The sequence below is a fragment of the Melopsittacus undulatus genome, chromosome 1 (assembly GCF_012275295.1).
Source record: "Melopsittacus undulatus isolate bMelUnd1 chromosome 1, bMelUnd1.mat.Z, whole genome shotgun sequence".
Taxonomy (NCBI): Eukaryota; Metazoa; Chordata; class Aves; order Psittaciformes; family Psittaculidae; genus Melopsittacus; species Melopsittacus undulatus.
In genome coordinates, this window is record NC_047527.1 from 107,386,049 (window position 1) to 107,406,721 (window position 20,673).

The window sequence follows — 20,673 nt, forward strand, 5'->3', positions numbered from 1 at the left end:
AACCTGCAAAATACATCAGGGATTACAACTTATCTTGAAGTATTTCTCCTGTGTTGAAGTCTGCATGGAACTGCTTTGCGGAGTATTCTTCATTAAATTATTAATCTTTGTAAAATGCTTGATAGGCGCTCATTGTCAGTCTCTGAGAGTTTGTAGAATAACATATTAATTTGCAAATCAAACTGAAGGATAAAAAAATCTTACTTGAAATTCCAGGCTGGAAACAAGCACCATTAAATGCATGCATTTCTGGTTTTAGGGCTGTCATCCCAGTTATCCATTAAAATGAATCATCTTCATTCAGTACCTACAGACAATTATCACTTTGCTAGCATTAGCTACATTTCAACTCAAGCCCTATGCATAGATCAATATATTTTTAATTACAATTTTTGCATCCTGACTTAGCAAAGCTTGCAAATTTGAGCTATGTGCTTCCTTTTTTTGCCCAGAATTGCTATATGCCCACTTCTGAGAGTGTGGGGTAAGGCAGCAAAATGCCCAGAAAGACCAACTGCAGAGGCCCAAGAGTGTACTAGCGCTCTAGTACATGTATCGATCTTGCTTTAATGTTCAAAACAATGAAGCTGCGTGTCATAGAATAACACAGGCTGGAAGGGAACTCGGCAGGTCCTCTAGTTCAATAAATAAAAAGCAGATTCTTACCACACACCCGATGAATGCAATCACAGGACAGCCAGGGTCCTGGGACATTCCAGCTCACTTCTGTATGTCATTTCTTGCACTGAGTTGCCACACACCCAGCTCCAAAGGTGGTTGGATTAAACAGTCCTGGCTGGAATAGACCTGTTATTCCCAAGCCACACCACCCCTACCACAGCCTGGATGTGAAGGGCTGGAATCTTGCCTAGCTTTATCTGTCCTTGAACCTGTTTCTGTATGGACCTTGCAGGGAAGAATGATCACTATTACCCCTTAATTCCTTTGCAATAAAGTTTATGGCTACTGAGGACTCAAAGGAAGCACAGAGGGTGGCAGATTGACCTCACCTTCAGTGGCATCTGAGGAAACAGGTAGTAGTCTGCTCAAACTGGATACCACTGTAGGTGACTGGCAAGCAATATTCCCTGCAGACAGTGAGAACAGACAGCATCACCTCTACCCCATGAATACAGATTAGAGAGCTTTCCTCCCAGGGCTGCATCTAATTTGTTGGCTAAATTCACTGCATATACTGAAAGACTACAAGTGGATTTTTTACCTCAGATGCTTTGCATTTTTCAAATAATGTATTTCAGAAGGTGGCTGAGAATATTGTTGAGAGCATGACAGTCTGCCTTAGAAATCAGTAGGAGAGCACACAATGATAGACACTTTGTGAAGATACACAAAACCACTGTTAGTTCTTAAATAGGCTGACTCCTTCAGCAACCAGTTACAGTTACAAACAGATCACAGCTAGATCAGGGACTGTCTGAAGCTTTGGTTCTTATCAAATCCCAAAGGTACCATCCAACATTCGCAGTCTGACTGGGGGAGAATATAAATAATTAAACAGATTAAACCAGCAACCTCACAGGAAAACAATTCTGTATTCAGTTCCTAGCTGGGAAAATACCTAAAATAACCATATTGGTAACCATACTGGCAAACACTGCTCTTAGGTGAAGCCTGGATTAACTAAAATGATAGCCCAAACCAGTTTAAAAAGAAATATTAAGAAAAATAATAAGGCCAAGAAATTAATACCAAATCTATCTTGATAAGTGTCTTGCACAATTATTTCTCCTTTCTAGCAAGACCCTGTGAATACACAGGTAGCATTCTTTAGCAGGCTTTGATCCAGTTAGCACATGTCTTGTGGGACTGAGTGGAAGGTTTGTGATCCAAGTCTGGAAAATGCAGACTGGCAGTGCCAGGAAGTGCCATCCAGAAACACCACGTCATGGCAGAGTTGCAATTTTCTCCCAGATGAAACCACGACACTGCTAAAAAAGGGAAGATACCTCCCCTAGGAAAACAAAATAAAAACAAAGCACAACAAAGCCAAAAAAGAAGGTAATTCTGTAATTAGTATCCATAAACATTATCCAGTGGTATCCATTCTAAATGTGATAGTGACTGGGGGATGAACTTCTGCAGCCTTTACTTTATTGCTGATGTAAACTGACTGACTATTAGGAATTCAGACAAATTGTTCAAGGGAAGAGGTATCATAATTAATTAGGATATTATAATTAATAATAAGTTAATTATACAGCTAGGCTGTTTTTCCTAAATTGCTAGAGGATCCAATACCCCTATTCTTACTTGTGCATTTTCCCACAATATCTGCCTTACCAAGCAGGTGGAAGGACAGGGAAGAATAACACACATGGAAATCTACTGGTTCTAATTCTAAGGCAGTTACATGCAGTTCTAGGTCCTTTTGAAAATGTTAATAATGACATTTGATTACTAATAGATTAGTAACTAATCTGGTAGGATTGTGACAATTTATTCAAGTTATCACTTTAAGAGGAAAAAGTTAAGACACTGAAGTCAAAACAAAGGGCCTCTTCATATATGTGAACCTGTTTCAGACCAGCAAACATGGAATTCCCCAGTAAAGTATCCTGTGCTTCTCGCTCCACTTTCTCCCATGTAAAACCCCCAAATCTGCCTGTACACCTTCCAGCAAAGCTACTTCAATTACAGCAGTCAACATGTGACTGTTTTAAAAATTCCCCTCATCCTATTATGAATTAGGCCAGAGATATGCAAAAGAGAGGAAAACAGAGTATATGTGTGTAGAGTGAAGCAACACATTGACTTCCATATGAACCATTTATTGAATAAATACATGCATCATAATGTAGAATTACATGAGCAAAAAAGGCAATCTGTACAAAATTGATTACCCTTTGTTCTCATTTAAACTCTCACAATTTGCTGCAGCTCTATTAAAGGATTCAAGACAGAAAATTAAAACTCTTTTAATCCAAATCCAGGTGATAGGCATGCTGATTTGAGTTCAGATTATACTACTGCGATTATTAAGAAAGCTGGTTTTCTTGTTAGTGAAGAGGAGTAATTCTAAAAACAGTTTCAATAGTAGAGAACATGTGTTGGTACATACAAGTAACAAAGCTTATTTAGTTTTAGCAATTTCTTAAACATCTTCATATGTTCATATTTTAAGGCACAGGATAAACAAGAACTACATGAAAAGCTATCAGTTGATATTGACTACATTGACTTGATAATGGTGCAGTTTTTGCCCAGAGGAAAATTGATGTTCAACCTTCCTAATTCCATATAAATGGGAATTTACTGTTGCTAAATTACAATAACAATACTATCTCTTCATTTTAGATTCCTTAAATGGGAACCAAGCTCTGTTAAGAGTCTGTCCCTGATTTTAGGTTGCAAGCTATTTTGGAAATCTGTCATATATACTTTATTCAGTTACTTTATGCTATCATCTCGCATTTACCCAAGCACAAGATTATTTCCCCCCTTGAGACTTTAGAAGACAGAATGTGCACTTCTTTTTTTGCTCAAGTGCAGTTTTCAAACACCTGTCCTCAGACTTCACTGAAGACTTGAAACACCAAATCAGTTTAACAGCTCATTTGTTGGCTATGGATTAAACTCTGGGGAGTTAGTGGGCAGGATGTACAGCAGAAGCCCTTCCATGTCAGGCTGAACCAAGGCAAAAGATAATTATGCTGAATTGTTGACCTTAGAAGTCCTTTATTTAGATCAGCTTTTGCTTTCTGCATTGTCATTGCATCAACAATAATTCTCTGTCTTTCCATTCTTAACATTTAAATGGAGAACTAGCAAAAAAATATGTATTTTGTAATATATTACATTTTATATGAATAGATGAGTGTGTGTATATATAGATAGATACTCATACATTCCAATATAGAGTGAAGCCTTCAAATGGAAATGTTTTTTTACAAAGAGCCTTTCTCTATTGCCCAGTCCATCAGATAGTAACAGCAGCAGAATTAACATTGTAAGTTTTCTTGTATAAAATCTGGCGATCTGAAGGCCATCACTGTATAGAGGTGTACGTGTGTGTTTCACACACATCCATGATAAATGTTTGCAGTAAACTGAATTTAGACAAACTGAACTGAGTCAATTCTTAAACTTGAAAAAGACAAAAAAGCTACATCTATGGTAGGCACTTTGGTACATCTAGTAATGTAGGCATGTTCTACATCTAGAATTAAGGTTCTGTCAGTAATCTTACAATAAAGCTAATTTCAGGAGTTTATTATTCTACTTTAAAGTTCTTTCTTGGCTGAGAGATCATTCTACAATCTTAGCTAAATAATATACTTTGTCTAATTGCATACTTATCCAAGAATGAGGGCATTGGCTCTGAAAGAGCTGAACCATTCTCTTGGATTCTTAATGCACATTTTCGTAACAGTCTGAGAAAACTTACTAGAAAAAGAAAAACCAGTTCTGAATTAAAAAAAAACTTGCCCATAATTAATGAAATTCAAGTTATGAGCTCAGCCATTTAGGCTGATACTCTCCCTCAGTTCTCATCTGTCTACTTTTATCAGTTTGTGTTAATTTTCTCACTGCTGTAGTCTTGAAGCAGACTTTGGCGATGCTTCAGTTAGAATGCCATGGTTTCTCAGGAAACCTCTGTGGACCATGGAAGTGCATTATTCTCCATGCACAAAACACACTAAGTAGCAATGAAGCAACTGTAAAGAGCCAGTTTCAACTCAGTTTCACACTTTCTTACCTACTGGTGTTCCATTTAAGTAGTACAGAAGGTATAGCATAACACACTATTTAGCACAGTATTGTATAATAAAAACAACACTTTGTACATATGCCTATTATATGAACTTAAATTGCAAGCTGATTTGTATACCTTACAGATCAGTGAAACATGGCAGTAAGAATTGTTCCAAGTAGTTAGAGATTTTGTTTATAATACAGAAAAATCAATGTCCTCATACCTTCAAAAGGTCACCTGCCTAGCTAGCACTGTAGAGTACAGGAATAAATAACAAAATCCAAGTGAGCCTGTACTGTTTGTACTCCATTAAATTAAAACTGTAATTTAGAAACTGCAATTAATGGACCTCATTTTCTATTTATACAATATTTATAGAATTCTCATTTTATTTATAATATTCTATAGTATGATTTTCCAATAATACATTTATATATAAATATTAAAATGTAAATGTTTTGTACATTTTAAGCTAGCCACACTGGGCCAGAAACACACATACAGTAAAAATGTTTTTCTGCAGTTTGTTTCTGAGGAATATCACAAAATGATTAAGACCATTGTGCTGCAAAGACAAAAGAGATTCATCTGAAGAAATTAACATGCATTTAGAAGAAAATATCTATATCCTTTACTTAATTTTCTTCTGAATTCAAACCAGCATGAAAGAATTATAAAAAAATAGTATATATTTACATGGTACAGTATTTCTTGGTGAGATATAAAACAAGGCAGGAAAACAGCAGAACAATCTTTCCACTTTCTAATAAGTACAGCTGTCAAAGATCAGTTTAAGCACAAAAAGTTACTTTACTGTACTATTGCACATGACAGTAACACAAAATTGTTTAGCAAATTAAAATACAAAGTTTAACCAAGAGAAAGGCTATGTCTACGTAAAATGATCAAGTGTTATAAAATTATTTGGGATGTGTCTAAGAACTAAATCAGTAAAGCTATAAAAATAATATTGGTACATCTGTGAGAACAACGCTTTAAAAATATATAAAGGTTGGCAAAATTATGTGAGGGAAATTCCCAGTATCCATGGGTCTAACTTGCACCATGTGGCCTTGTACCATCTTCTGTTAAATCATACCTGAAAATGAAAAAAACATTTTCTGTTTGTTTTTGGGGTTGTTTTTACATTTAGTGTGCATTATAAAAATTATTATTAAGCCACTAGTTATTAGTATGTACTATTGTTATTAACAAAGGAAACATTATACTTACCACTGGGTCCAGCCTTTAGCAAGTTCCTCAGATGCCAGAGGTATTAATAACTGTGGAAAGTTAAATTAGCAATCAGTTATATGTGCCTTTCATCCTAGGTCTTTTAAAGATCAAATCTGACAGTCCTGCAAACTACAGTGTAGGTTATGCCATTAATACACAATGTGTTTTATACCCTTGCCATCATAGCTATCTGCTAGCTGCCTAACTTGCAGTAAAGTTTCAAAATGCTGTTCTTGACCTAAAAATCTGTAGCTTTTAATGATACAGTCCCAAAGCACCTCATAGGCTTAGATTCTGAACATGGCATATTTTGGCAATGGCAATCAGCTGATGTGTTTATGCTCATAGCCTTCCTAGTAGAACAGGAAACTTAAGAGCACCGTGATTCATCATGAACTGACCATGATTCTGATCTCTGTCATGCTCTTTACAGAGCACAAATATGTCAATTTGCAAGGGTGTAGGAATTTACTGTTCCCTTTTACATGCTCCAAATGACGTGTAGGAAATAGAGTAATTTAATGAGTGCCTATAGAACAGTGACACTGTAAACACAAAAGCCATTTTTGGCATTGGGAATATCTCCAGTAGCAGTTCTCTCTCATGGATTTCACAACCTGGAATTTTAATTACTAAACATACATTTGTTCTGTGTGTTTCTCTAAGTACTGTTGCTTGTCTTTTCAGTTTTATCTGAATATTTTCTGAGATATCACCTGTTCTCCACTGGTTATTTTCTTTCTCTGTAGTAAGTCTGACATGCAAGTTTCTTTTGTTACTGTGAACCTCAGAACTTACCATTCTCTAGCAGGGATTACTGTCTCATCTTTTTATGTCTCTCTCTGCAGTTTGTTCCATCCTTTACTGAAGCTTGGTTTCTAAGCCCCATCTATAGTTTTTTAAAAGCTACATACCTGAATTATGTGCTTCAGTTAACACTAACAAGCTCATATCACAAGAGGATTTTAGTCTTACATAATAACATGCTTGTTGTCAACTTACTTTGCCAAGCAGCCCTTTATCTTTGGACAAGAAACCACCACTGTTCTTCACTGCTACATCTAGCGTTCTTCTCTGTACTTCAGGCAAGGAAACACTGAAATCAAATCTGACAGGCACAGGTGATGCTTTAGAGAGAACTTTGTACCTGAAGTGCAAGTTCAGTTCCTACAGCTAAGCAACACTTCAAAACCGAACCAAACCACCTCCTCCCCAAACAAAAAATTAAATCCGAGATAAATGAAGAAAAAAGTCCCACTGTTTTGCCTAGAAGTTTTGTTCGACAGTACAATCAACATGAACATCAAATGTTTGAGACTTCTGTTACCTTTGGTCTCTAGAAGCTACTGGTAAAACAAAAATACACAAATAAAACAAGAAAAAAGTTAACCCCTCACTCTACAGAGAAAAGAGTGAGGAATCCTAACATAGTAACAGCTCAGTATCACTATTCTGTCAAAGAGAAAGACTGCTCAGTCTTACTGACCCTCGATAACCAGGACTTCCTGACACACCAAGGAAACCTATCACCTTTCAAAGAGGCATGCATTTTGTTTGCTAGATCTGAAATTTCTAGAAAGTGAGGGCAAGATTATAACACAACCTTCATCTATTTGTCACTACAGTTCTTTAACAGCTTTATTGCTTTGCAATACATTTTACTTGGAAAGGCACAGTAAAATAAATCTATTTCTTGGAATTAATAGGAAAGAGCTGCACTACCAGGAAAACCTATCAGAGCCTCTAACTAATGATTTACAGATTTCTTTTGAACAGAATGGACTGAAGTGTTGTTTTCTCCAAATTAACTTTCTGCCTGTAGAGAAAGGTTGTCGTTATTGAAAAGTGATGGGTGAGGGAATAAGGGGCACACGGTGAGGGAAGATATCAAACAACTGAGTGCAATTACAAGGATTTTTATGCAACATAATGTTGCACAAGCTTGAACAACTTTCAACCTATGGGCCAGCATATAAACTACAAGGAAATTTCTTGGTTGCTGTGAAGAACCACCAAGTAGATTGAGCAATATGATCATGCAAGGACGGTGGCTGGCTAGTCACACTGAGGAGGCAGCATCTATGATCCAGGCAATCAGCCAGTCAGAATTGACATGCTTCCTGGCAGGAAGGGATGCCAACAGCATTGGCCAGCTAAAAGGCACTCAAGTTCTGACTGACTGCCAGAAGAGTGCACACTGCTTCTTAGCTACCAGCACAAAGGGGATGTAACTGACATAGGATAAGGCAAAAGAGAGAAGTGGCTGGTTACAGAGCAAGAAAGGCTGTAGTGATAATAGGGAACAGAAGGATAGGAAAAGCTATTATACTAGAAGAGGAAGATAGGATCAAATCTGCTGGTGACAGCTAGGAGTTTCAACAGCTCATCCATTCAGATAAGCTGAGAAACCTTTATATGACAGCTTTCTAATTACATGATATAAAACTACTACACATGGTTGAGAACATACATTTGATCAAACACTGGGTTTAACGTCTTCTTTGATACATGGGTTTTTCTTCTTCCTGATCGTCTCTTATCAGGCAATAAATACATTCGTACATATGGGTCAGATCCTTCTTCTGAAAACGCTATTAGGTTTCTGTGACCAGTGAAAAACAAGAAAAAACACTTAGAAAATAAGGCATTACTGAATATAAGTGTCTACAGTACTATCACTTGATTTAGTACACGGATCAGTTGTGGGATATACTGTACAACGTAAGATGTCCAGGATACAGTTCACAGCTAACAGCAGTGGAAAAAAAAGTGCCAAGCAGTAACTTGTCCAAGATCAGATAACTGGTGAGCAGACAGCAGAGGTGGGAATACAATGTTTCCTAATTCCAATTCAAAGTTTAGATATGGCTTTCCAAAAATCATGCATTTTTGTCATGCCATGAAAAATTCAGTCTCTTAGAGGTAGCTTTCAGACACTACTGATAAAAACCTACATGCCATTTTCATTTAAAATTTGACAGAAGCACAATAGAGAAATACAAAATCACAGCAAAAGCTTCAACAAAGGTTTCATTGATTCTGAGCATAGCTCTGTATGTTTCTGTACTTACATACAATTACAATCAGTATGTTATTTTAAAAATAACAAAGATCATCCAGACAACCAATTTAAGTCAAGATATAGCGAAGTTTACAAAGAAATATGCAAAAAATATGAAAATTGGTATTCTATGCTCACCTGCAGGAATGCACTACCACAATCAGTTTGTTTCTTTGTGAACTATGACGAATTGTTAGCTGAATCTGTCCTAATGGAGACTGACCCAGAGTTGTTCCACTGCGGGAAAAGCAGAACATTATGGTTAGTTTTTAAAATGCGTATTTAAAGTAAGACCTAACAAAAATAAATGCGCAGGAGTTTTTCCAGAAATCATGTATTATACATTTAACTTTTCACTAGACCACACAGAAGAAAGCACAAAGAAGCACACAATAGGACGTGAATTTTTTCTTCATCAGTCTCTTGGACTTCAGTTGCCTGTCCAGCAGCTGTACTCTCCAAAATAAGCTGAGTATTCTTGTCAGGCGAGGGGTTGGCTGGTCTTCAATACTGTGAAAACTGTTATCAGCAAAGAACTTGCCTACCCTAAAATAAACATTAAAGCAATATCTAGGAAATTGGAAAGGAAAATGATGCAAACTGCAATGAAAACTCGCCTACAGGTGGCTGGGAAACAATTAGAAGACCAGCTCATTCTTTTCTAACTTCTCTGACATAGAAACATAGATATTTTGGGATTAAAATAGTGATACTTAAACCCATTTACTGTCTCAAAAAGCTCAAATCACAGTATAAACACAGCAATTTTACTTAACTATAGCTCATACTACATTGAAAATAAGATTAGAATCAATTTACACATTCAAATAAAGTTCAGAAAAAGCAAGGGCCATATTTAAGAAATTCCATTTTAAAGAACAGCCAATATTTGCAGAGTTCCCTCATCTCTATGAAATGCTTATTTTAGTTTGTGTAAACTGACTAGGAGTATTTTCTGTTTCATGCAGGACAGTCCATGACACGCTTGAAATTTCTCAACCACCTGAAGGATACCTTAACTTCAAGGGAGAGGTGTGCCTTTTGTGAATAGCTACTACAAAGTGATTGCTCCATTAAAATTCCAAAGTAATTAATGTTAAAAAATTGACTGAAGCATTTCAGTTCAGTACTTTTTTAGTTAAAAGTAAAAATAAAAGTCAAGCACCATGGGGCCTGCAATAAAGGACCTCCTTGGCAATGGCTTTAGCACACTTATCAGAAGAGAAAGTATGAAATTTATGCATTAAGGAGCAGTATTTCAACATTTAACATAATTAACAAAGTCTAACTCTGTTTGTCCCAGAAGAGAGACTGACAAACTGAAGACTAGTCAGAAGATGACCATAAACATAAATGAGGGACTGGAACATATAAGCAGATGGTGAAGAGACAGCCAACTGCAGGTTCAGTTGCAGTTTTTCACTACTTCAGATGCAGAGAAGGCTGAGTCAGATTCCTCATGGCTGTGTACAGTAAATAACAAGAGGCCACAGTCAAGTTGCAGCAAGATAAATTCCAACTGGAAACAAGGTAAAATCTTCTCACAGTGGAATTGTTAATCACTGTAATTGCTGAGAAATTTTATAGAATCTCTATCCGTGGAGATATACAAAACTTGCTTGGACAAGGTCCAAGTGACCTGATCTAACTGGGAAGTGGGATTTGTTTTGAGCAGGGAGCTGACTGACCTCCAGAGGTTCCTTCCAACCTGTATTACTGTATTGATTTTATGAACTCTGGTAGAGAAAAAGAGGAATTGGTTGAATCCCTTACAAGTAAAAATGAAAATCTTTCTACTTAGATTCATAGAGAAGTTACATGAATTAATGGTTTCTGTTCCCCTGTTCCGAGCAGAATGGCTGCTCAGCTGTCTTTACTGGTAACTATAGCTGCCTGTTAAGGAAAGTAAAAAAAAAAAATAGACAATTTAGGAAAGCATAGCTGCAGCAATCCTCATTAACTGAGTAGTAACTGACCATTTAATATTCTTTATAGTCAACTGTTCCTCTGAGTAATTTAAAAAGACCAGCTATATTGAACTTAATTGGCTTAATATTAATGCTAATAGTATTCAGTGGTGAAACAGACAACTATTGGCATGAAAATGATTAATGCGTTATTGAAAACTATCCTTCCCTTTTGCATCCCACTCTTTTTAGCTCTACACGGTATATCTTCTAAAACAGGGTGGACTTTATCTTGCAGATCAGTGCAATAGTAATGTAACATCTAAGTGCAGAATCTCACTGAGGTGTTAGGGGGAAGCAGAATACCACTAGGACTGATTTTCAAATACCAGGCTCAAACTGCAACAGTAAAAAATATTACTGAAATGCAAACTAAGCACTCTGGCTGCACTGACAATGTTCTTTATAAATCAACTTAGATGTATCACAAAACCAAGTAATTAATGCCTTACTTTTCAAGCTGTCGTAGCCTTTGCCGTAGCTCCTGTGTGGCAATAGGCAGAGATATGTCTGAGGCTATGCTAGGAGTGGGTTCTTTGACTGAAAGGTGGCTGGGAGAATAAGAGAAATTAGAGGCATGAAGACTGGAAGAACTTCGGCTGAGATCCGTTGGCCACTGAGGGCTGGCACTGGGAGGCTGACTTTTGTCAGCTGTATCAGTCTTTTTATCACTGTCAGTCACTGGGGAAGCTGGAACAGGTTTGTTTGAATCAGATGGTGGTGAGACAGGAACCTGAGGCTTAAAAGATGATTTTCTTGCATCTTTGGAAAGAGATGGCCTTTTTACTTGGGCTGAGTGTTGATGATCTGGAGATCTTGCTTGCTTTTCAAGAGAAAGGACCTAAATACAGTAAAAATACACACACTGTTACTCTTTTCCAGTATAAAAAACAGGAACAGATTTGTTTCTACAAGAGTACTGGTTGGTGACAAGTTGTTAAGTTTGGACACTATAGCAGGACCAAAAATATTCATACTTATTCACTCTACAACAGGCAACCTTTTGCACAGCAAAACACAGACTCATTTTCTTTGTAGCCGCTGCAGTAAATATAAAACAATGTGAAATTCTCCATTCATTTATAATTATTCTCCTCATTATTCCCTTCCCATATGCTACACACTTCTGGTGCAAGTGCTGTTTATTTTGCAGTTCTGGCAATGTAGAAAGCTATTCTATATTTTTTTTTTAATCTTTTGAAATTTAAACCTACCTGACAAGTTCTTCACACTAATTTTCCTTACTTTCATTTATTAATTACAGGTAAGCAAGAAAGTGCTTTAGAAAAGAACAAATAACAGAAATTAATAGAAGTCTGAAAGTGTTTGTCTTCAAAACTCCAATGTGCTTGAAAGATGGTCTGAATTTTTCTGGTACTACAAAGACTCTTCCTTTCCCTATAAACATTATTTTTTTAAGCCAACGTGATATCAGTTCCATATCTATAAGAGAAAGGTGTTTTCATTGATCTCTACCCTGGTGAACGTAAGAGACTTGAAGGAATTCAGATTCCAAACACGATTTCCAAACCTAAACCCATGGGGAACCTCAGTCTTAATGTAGCTAGTTACTATTTTGTTTGGAGCTTTTCCAGTTTCTGAAATAGAATGCATTTCAATTATAGGTTATCTTTGTGTACTTGATAGCACTGCCACAAGTAAGGACACTTGGCATTGTGACACCCAAGGGAATGCAGTGTCTTCATAAAGCTAGAAGACTAGAAGCCACACTGGTCTTAAATATGGTCTCAGATATTTAGAATGGGAAAATTTCAGAGTACCCTGAGTGCAATCTTCATGTTTATAGTGCTGTTTGGACCGGAGTTGCTCAGGTGGAACCGCTGATGCATAGTTAAATCTTCACTCTCTAGCAACTGGCTTAGAGGCAGTTTGAAGTTTCCCAAAGAACACTGGTGCTGTTCGTCCCTCACCTGAAGAAACACAGAAGCTAAGTCACTTTGTACCATCTGCTTTGTAAGAATTCAGAGAAAGAAAAGGAAATTACAGTTTTATTTAAAGACAAAAAATCCAAACAATATCAAATGCAGTTTATTCTTAAACCAAATGTCTCTGATCATAAGATTACTTTACTTTGAAGAAGTAACTATACTCAATGCCTAGTTTCTTCATTCCTTTCTACAGCAAAGACAGAAAACTAACCATTACATCTCCATCTACCTGACCCTGAATCAAAATAACGACATGGTTTCCAAACAGTCTGTGCAAAAATAAATTCCCTTAATTGTTACAGGAAGAGTAATTAGGAGAATCTTCATTTCCACTTCAGTCTATTTGAAATATGTAAGTTACATATCAGCAGTGTAACAGGATACACTACGTGTACAAAGCAAAGACTTCCTTGGGATGAGAGGAAACAAATTAGCCACACATAACAGCAATTTCTACTAGCAGTTAAAGACTACTAGTTAGACACAGGTATCAAAATTTACTTTTTTTTGTTATTTTCTTTGGTGAGAGATTGGTTATAGTCTTTCTTAGTTTTAGGAGTAAATGCAAATAAATATTTCATAACTTGGTCTTGAAAAACACTTCCATTTTAAGGGTGTTCACAGTATAATCTGTCTCATCTGAGAACAGCCTGCAATGTCTTAGAAAAGAAAAGTGTCTTAAGAGAGACAACATACCTCAACTTCAAGATCTTGTCTTCTGGGATTGTGTACAAAGAAAGTAAAATTTTCCTCCCATACTGGTTCATTGGTCTTGTATCGAATCTAAAGTTAGGGAACAGGAAGCTCACAAATTATGAAATGTTCTTGTCCAATAAATCAGTGTCAAGAGTTGAGAACATTTTTCATTTTGGCTTTGCAAAACTTCTATCTAAACATGACATATTTCAACAAAGGCCAAGTGGGATCTACCCGAGACATATATAATATCACATATAAAGTTATACACAGGACATAAAGAGATTATCCTTTGCATTGAAGTTGCTGCATGTAAAGTAAAAATCCTGCTGAAGAACCTTTACTACACACTAGCTTATGAACAAATACGAGGTCTTCAGAATGGCACATTCTCTCTCATCTCATACTTCTATATAAGGGCTAAACTAACTCAGTGAAACTCCTAGAGAAGAGTATTTTTCCTTCTAATCTTCATGTAACCATGTGGAAAATTTCACTGTCAAATCTCACTACTTCCAGCAATCAATGGGGGAGGAGGCAAGGAGGGCTGGAGAGGGAGTGAAAAAAAGCACTCATTAAAAAAAAAGCTATCTCCAGGAATTTGGAAAGCTTGTATTTCTATCTCCATTCTCTAATAGGTATCAAAATTAAGACTGCGTATAAGATCTGGTTTATGCTTTGTGACAATTCTTGACAGGGCATGAAGAAGCCAAATTAGATGCCCTTTTGGCTCACTGATACTTCTACTTTAAAAAACCCCAAACAAACCCCATCCATACTGCATATACCTACCTATCCAGCTATAGCTTCTCTGTTGCTATTTTTAAAAGCTGTTTGAAGGCACAGAGGTTAGTTATGGAGTTATGTTGAATGCCTTAGGTCAGAATCAGAGGAATCACCATGTCCTCATGACAGGCATTTGTTTACAGAACCCTGATTAAGAACAAGAGATGTATGACACCTTCTTCAGACAACTCAAGCCTGTCTCAGGTCTGTAGAACCAGGTTCTCACCAAGAGCTTTAACTACTCTCACATTTTTAGGAAAGCAGCAGTGGCGCACAAGCAACTGAAGATTTTGTGCTAGGAAAATACACACACTTGTGTTACAGTTGTTCTCAATCACTGGATGTGTTGACTATGGTGTTCTTCTGAATCTGCTATCATGTTCTAACATGAAGAATATTGGTTTGCAGATATGACTGTCAACACAGCAGGCTCAGCTACAATGACCTTAAGATTACAGAGCTTAAGAAGGGGGATGACAAAAACAAATAGCAGAATAAAAGCCATGGACTTCAGAAAAGCAGATTTCAACTTGCTCTGTTGAACTGTTAGAAGGGTTTCCATGAGTGTCTACCTTGGGAGGGGCAAAGGAGCTCACAAGTGCTGGAGGACTGCCTTCTCAAAGCACAGAAGTGGTCCATACCTCAAAGCAGAAAAAGCAGCAGACAGCAACAGAGTAACCTGGCTAAAGTTACAAGCTTCTGAGACCTAACAGCACTTTGCCTACTTCAAGCAGAAGGTTCATGCATATGATCTTCAGTGGCCCTTTTTGACCTGGGCATTTCTCTAATTCTCTGATTGTGTAAATTTTCAAATCTTAGTCAGTACTTTAAAATCTATTGCTTGCCCACACTGTTACTTATGTAATCACTACTGTTGGAATCCCAGTTGCAGATTACAACCTACTGTGGAAGGACATCTAAAAATAAAGATCCTATCTCTGCTCACAGTTTAAATTGAGTAAGCACCCGTTCAATCCTTTGCGTATTGTTGGCAATTCAGTTCTACTAGTAACTTTTAGTAAGTGCATATGCTCAATGGTTTGATAGCCAATGCCAAGACACAAAGTCACCAAATTTTGTAGATAAAGCCAAGTATAAGGAGTAGGAACTTACCTTACTTTCCTGTGCCTTGTGTCCAACTGACAGCAAAACAAGTGGATTGGGATTACTGTTCATTTTCTTTCCTGACTGATAGAAAAAAAGCAGAAACTTTGCCTTCAGAATAAAGCAAAAACTCTCTTCTCTGAAACTTAAGTACTTACATTTTAAAATTACAAACTATGCATTTTACCATATGTTTATCAACTATTCTCAGTATTTTATTCAACAGGCTTGAAGGGCAAAGTAGCTAGTAACTGGTTAACACATTAATATAAAGGCATCCGAACTGCCCTAAATATGCTGAAGCAAAATGGTACGAATAGGCAGGAGTTTTAGACTCCATTTGCTTTGAATTAAATTGGTAAGGTATAAATTCTTACCCTTTAATGAGCATTACAACCCCCAAAACTAATGAAGCATAGTTAAAATTGCAAAATGAATACTGCATGCAGATGGGAGATATGGAGAAAGCACAATCTCAGGAAGCTTCAGTTACATTGCAGTAACACAGTTAAACTGGATATAATATCAGAACACTGATATTCTCTTATTTTCAGTTTGAGAAGAAGATGCACTATAATGTACCTGATGTATATTTCTCTACAGTTTATCAAATAACCTTTATTAGAGAATCAACCACCTGCCATATCTCAGCCTCTCACCAGCTGTATAGCATTACATCAAACTGTGAAAATAAACATCAGTTTAGAAACAAATTACGTACACAAAGGAACATTCACAACTATATGTTTCTTTCACAAATTTTAAATTAACCTAATAAAAATTTAACTCAGAAAGAAAAGTTAGACATGAAAGTTAATCATCTCAAGCAGGTGTTAATGAAGTTTTAAAAGGCTTGAAAATACAGTATACATGGTTAATAATATACTCTGTATTCTGCCATGTAGGAAATTGTACAGGTCAGATATGTAAACAGAGTTAGTTAAAGTATTTAATGCATGTAAGGCCACAATTACAACCAAGTGATTCAAATATTTTATGTTTTTAAATTAAGAATGTGAATATTTTAGATATTTTTGGATCTGAACTTACAGTTTGGACCATCATACTTCCACTAATATTACTTGACTTTAAAGTGACACACTGCCTATAACCATACTTTCCTTTAGGAAAAAAGCTACTAAGAAAGCACTCCTTTCATGGATGAATGCCGCATTTCTTTTTTTTAATGATTTCTAATTGACTGTGTACAACTCTCATCAAAAACAACACCACAAGGGCTTAAGGAACAGGAAGTCAGATTACACTCCAACTGACTGTATTTAAAAATTATAGATTACATGTTTCATTTCTCTTTTTTCCATAAAGGTGCCTAAAACTCCCTTTGCTTTATAAAATGATGAAAATACAGAAGTCGACCAAAAGACCCTGTTGACATGTAATTATAAATAATTTCAATTCATGCTAAATAGGTAGCAATATGTACACACATATATAAAGCATCTCTAATACCTGCTATTGACAGATTTGCTGTTGACAGACTATTAGAGACTGCCTCTTGGCCAAGTTTCTCCAGCTGAGAACTTGGCTTAACGCATTCCAAGTTTGCCTCTCAACTCTACACTTTTCACATGAAAAAACTGGGCTAAATTTAATTAGTATTTATATAAAAGATGTAAAGCCTTCCAGAAAAACCTTGTGGAAACAAGATTATTCCAAAACATGTTACAGATGTATTTTATTGTTTAGTCATTTGGAGTTGCCCAACTCAGTATGTAAAAGATGTCTTAGCTTTCATGTCGGATTTGTTCTTTAGCTACTACTTTAGATTAGCTCTCAGGGCTGTTTTTTTACCCATATTCCAGAGCAGCTCATACTCCATTCAACTGATTTAAAATTTAAATTACCACAGACCACAGCATTTTACTGATGTCTTGACCACTTTCCAAACCAAATTTAAGTAAACTGGAATTGCACTAAATATGTATCTAGCAATAGAAATTCCATCCACTTGTTTGAAGAGAAGTGTTGTAGGCAGTTGTGCTTTTCCAGTTACTTTTATGACCTTAAATGGACAACTATATTAGTTTTACCTTTAGGGCTTTCTGAACAGCGGACTTCTTCAAGCCATCAGGGTTAAATTCTAATGGATTATGCTTTTAAGTCAGGAGAGAATGAACACAGGAAGGGTTAATAAGACATGCAATGAAGCAATTTCACTCGGTTAATTAATCATGACATGACAACAGGACAAAACAGGGAAAAAAAAAAACCAACCTAAAAGAACCCCCAAAATTTTGCAAACAGAACAATGAAGGAACCACAACACTGGGGGGGGGGGGGGGAAGGAAAAAGAAAAAAAAATGTCTGTTGAAACTTTTTTTTTCCCTCTTGTCTTCTGAATGTTTGTATTCTGCTTTAAAAACCCAGTATACTCACTTTCAGTCCACCTACATTTCCCTTACCAGGTTGTTTTACAAGATAGTCTGTTGGACATAAGGCATACAATAAAACCTGACTTCTGAATGAAGCTTTTTTAAATTTTTTTAAGTATATTTTCACAGCACAGAAGCTTCTCTGATGATATATCAAGAATTATGTGAAGGAGTCCTTTTATAGAAGAAATTACAACACTAGAAGTATCGATTGGACTTAGATCCTTATAAAAGTCAAAATCATCTCTTCAGCAGATGAATGATCCAAGCATTGCATGCTAACTAGAATGAAGGTCTACTAATTTACTCAGTTGAATAAAGACGTGCAAATACACTAACAACAGGAATTTGAACTGATTTAGCAGGACAAAACCTCTGCCTACTTTCCATTAATTAAGCAGATTTTACAATTTCCTTTTAAGAATATTGCTCTTCAAGTGACACATGTAAAGTACAAAAATATTATGGGAAATTTGCATTCAACTCATAAGAAATAATTTCAGGAAATACAAATTTGAAATAAAACAGACTTCAAGTTAGTAAATTTACAACTGGCTTTTTCTTTAATCACAAGCTTTTGTTTCAAAGGATAATTCTGCTTTAAAAGCTGTAGTGTGCAGAAATAAAAAGATTGTAGAATGGCCTTTTTAAACATGCTGATTTATGAACAGGAACTGATATTATTAATGCTCTGCCAAAAGAAATTTTGTCCTGAAATTCAATTCCAAAATTGACTAAAATTTGAAGAGAGGTTTAACCTTTATGAGAGTTTGTTATTTTTTACATTTTCTTTTGGAATGTCATATCCTGAGGTTAGCCAACATACATTATGAGATTCCTGGCATTCAGCTTTAGAACACACAAAGTGATGAAACTGGAGAAACCCCAAAATAAGGTTTAGCTGGTTTTGTAACTTTTTAAAAATCATTATTTTTGTTAAAATAAAGGAATCTTCCACAGCCATTTATCTGTTAGGGACTTACTATTGCACTTAAAGACCTTCAAAGATGAAGACTGCACAATATCCCTACAGCCATATCAATCTTAATGCTTACCTATCCTTTTCATTACAATTTTTTTTAATGCCTGACAGGTATATTCCTTGCTGGAGTTTAAGCACTGTTTCTTGTTTTCTGACCAATATGAAAAAGTCACGTCATCTGCAGCAGCCTGATACTATTTCCATTCCTACTTCTGCTTCTTAAGGCAAAACTCTCTTCCTCTGCTAGTCACATTTCCTGACTTTCTCATTATCGTCACTGCTGTCCTCCAGATCTTAAACTGCTGCAGCCAAAAACAGGTCCTTAGTAACGGCTAAGCAGAACAGAAAGACTAGTCTATACATCTTAGAGGCTACATTCCTCTCATATATGTCAGTGTTGTGTTTGTCTTCAATAACAACATGATAGAGCACAACTACAGTTCTATTTTATTTCTGTAAGGCTGTCCATCAGACAACTATTTACACCCCGTATTTCTTTGGGTGCGTTGACTGTCCCCTATGGAAAAGTAGCTCATTTGTTCAGATTGTATCTGCTATTCATCAAGATAATTTTGAATCCTGAACTGCCCCTCAACTTACTGGCCATCTTTCCTTCACATTGACACCTGCATATCCAGTATGTATCTTTTTTTTGCCTCTATAATATTATTTCAAAAAATTTTAAAAGTCAAAATCAAACCTATGTTGTCAATTATAAAGGCAGGTAATCAATGATTCCTGGATATTGAACATGCCTTAATTCCTCTGGAATCATAGCAAGGATAAGCCAAGAGGGACATCAGCTGGGGCAAATATTGTTTAAGCCAGACTTCAGGTTTCAAGGGAAGGAGCTGCAGGTCCATGAGGATGGTGGCTGAAAGGCTGGGTGCTAGGAGAATAAATGGGAGTATTAAATATAAAAAGCCAAGAAAAGGACTTGCCTTGGGCAACAAAATTGTTTTGATATAGTTCTGAGTGTCTGTGTAGTTCTGGGAAAAGGGGATGGGTATCCAAGAACTATACTGGTAACTGACACAGTGGAATAAATCGTATTTCAGGCTAGCATTCCCTAATACCCAGTGGCATTTCCAGTAAATCCAAATAACACAAATTACATAAATTACACCTCAGCTAACAAGCTGGTTTGTTATTAAGCCAGATCCTAATTCTGTATGCTTTAGAATGCAACTCATTACTTCTGTTCACTCACCGTCTTCTTGTGGTTAAAATGGATCTTTAGAAGTTTCTAAAACTGTGAGTGCATCCCTAATTCATAACCAGAAGACTGTCATTGATCTGTAAGAGCTGATTTAAAATATGGATAATTTTTATGTTGCCCAGATACCAAATTGAAAGGACGATTGTCATGAACTAATGATCTCCTATCATAAAACTAGTGTTACTCACTTCTGGAAATTCTAAGAACACTATCCACGCTCCATAACTTCAGATAATTCAGATTTAGAAGGGTAAATGTCTAAATTAGATGTCATAAATCTAGATTTCCAGCAGTCAATAAAACTGTCTAGAAAGAAACCGAGAGCACTCAGGGCATTGGATTTTCCTTTCCCTTTTTAACACTTCCCCACCCCATGTAACTCATGTTAATTAAATATCTGAACTTGCTGGTGGGAAAGTTTGCATAATGCCTTGTGTTTAAAGATGCCCTGAAAAGACGATGCAGTTTTAGGGCTGCTGAAGCTGTCATTACCTCTAATCTACTACATTTCTCACCTTTATTCTGGCCTCCAGCCATAAATCTCACCCTCTTGCTTGCTGCAAGAC

The 20,673-nt window shown here is 36.3% G+C and overlaps 1 protein-coding gene across 2 annotated transcripts in view; it reads right to left on the minus strand.

Annotated features, from left to right (window-relative positions):
* Positions 1-2,773: 2,773 nt before the first annotated feature.
* The window catches only part of ESYT2 (extended synaptotagmin 2), a 74,225-nt gene continuing 56,325 nt past the window's right edge, over positions 2,774-20,673 (minus strand). The window contains exons 14-23 of one of the 2 annotated variants that reach the window (XM_005142132.4): positions 17,565-17,627; positions 15,523-15,597; positions 13,624-13,710; positions 12,760-12,909; positions 11,431-11,819; positions 9,150-9,248; positions 8,421-8,552; positions 6,953-7,058; positions 5,948-5,997; positions 2,774-5,813 (exon numbers count right to left, since the gene is read on the minus strand). In XM_005142132.4, coding sequence (XP_005142189.1) covers positions 5,768-5,813; positions 5,948-5,997; positions 6,953-7,058; positions 8,421-8,552; positions 9,150-9,248; positions 11,431-11,819; positions 12,760-12,909; positions 13,624-13,710; positions 15,523-15,597; positions 17,565-17,627 — 1,197 coding nt within the window. In that variant the 3' untranslated portion in view covers positions 2,774-5,767. The remainder of the gene's footprint in view (positions 5,814-5,947; positions 5,998-6,952; positions 7,059-8,420; positions 8,553-9,149; positions 9,249-11,430; positions 11,820-12,759; positions 12,910-13,623; positions 13,711-15,522; positions 15,598-17,564; positions 17,628-20,673) is intronic. The other variant, XM_031042846.2, reaches the window with a different exon arrangement.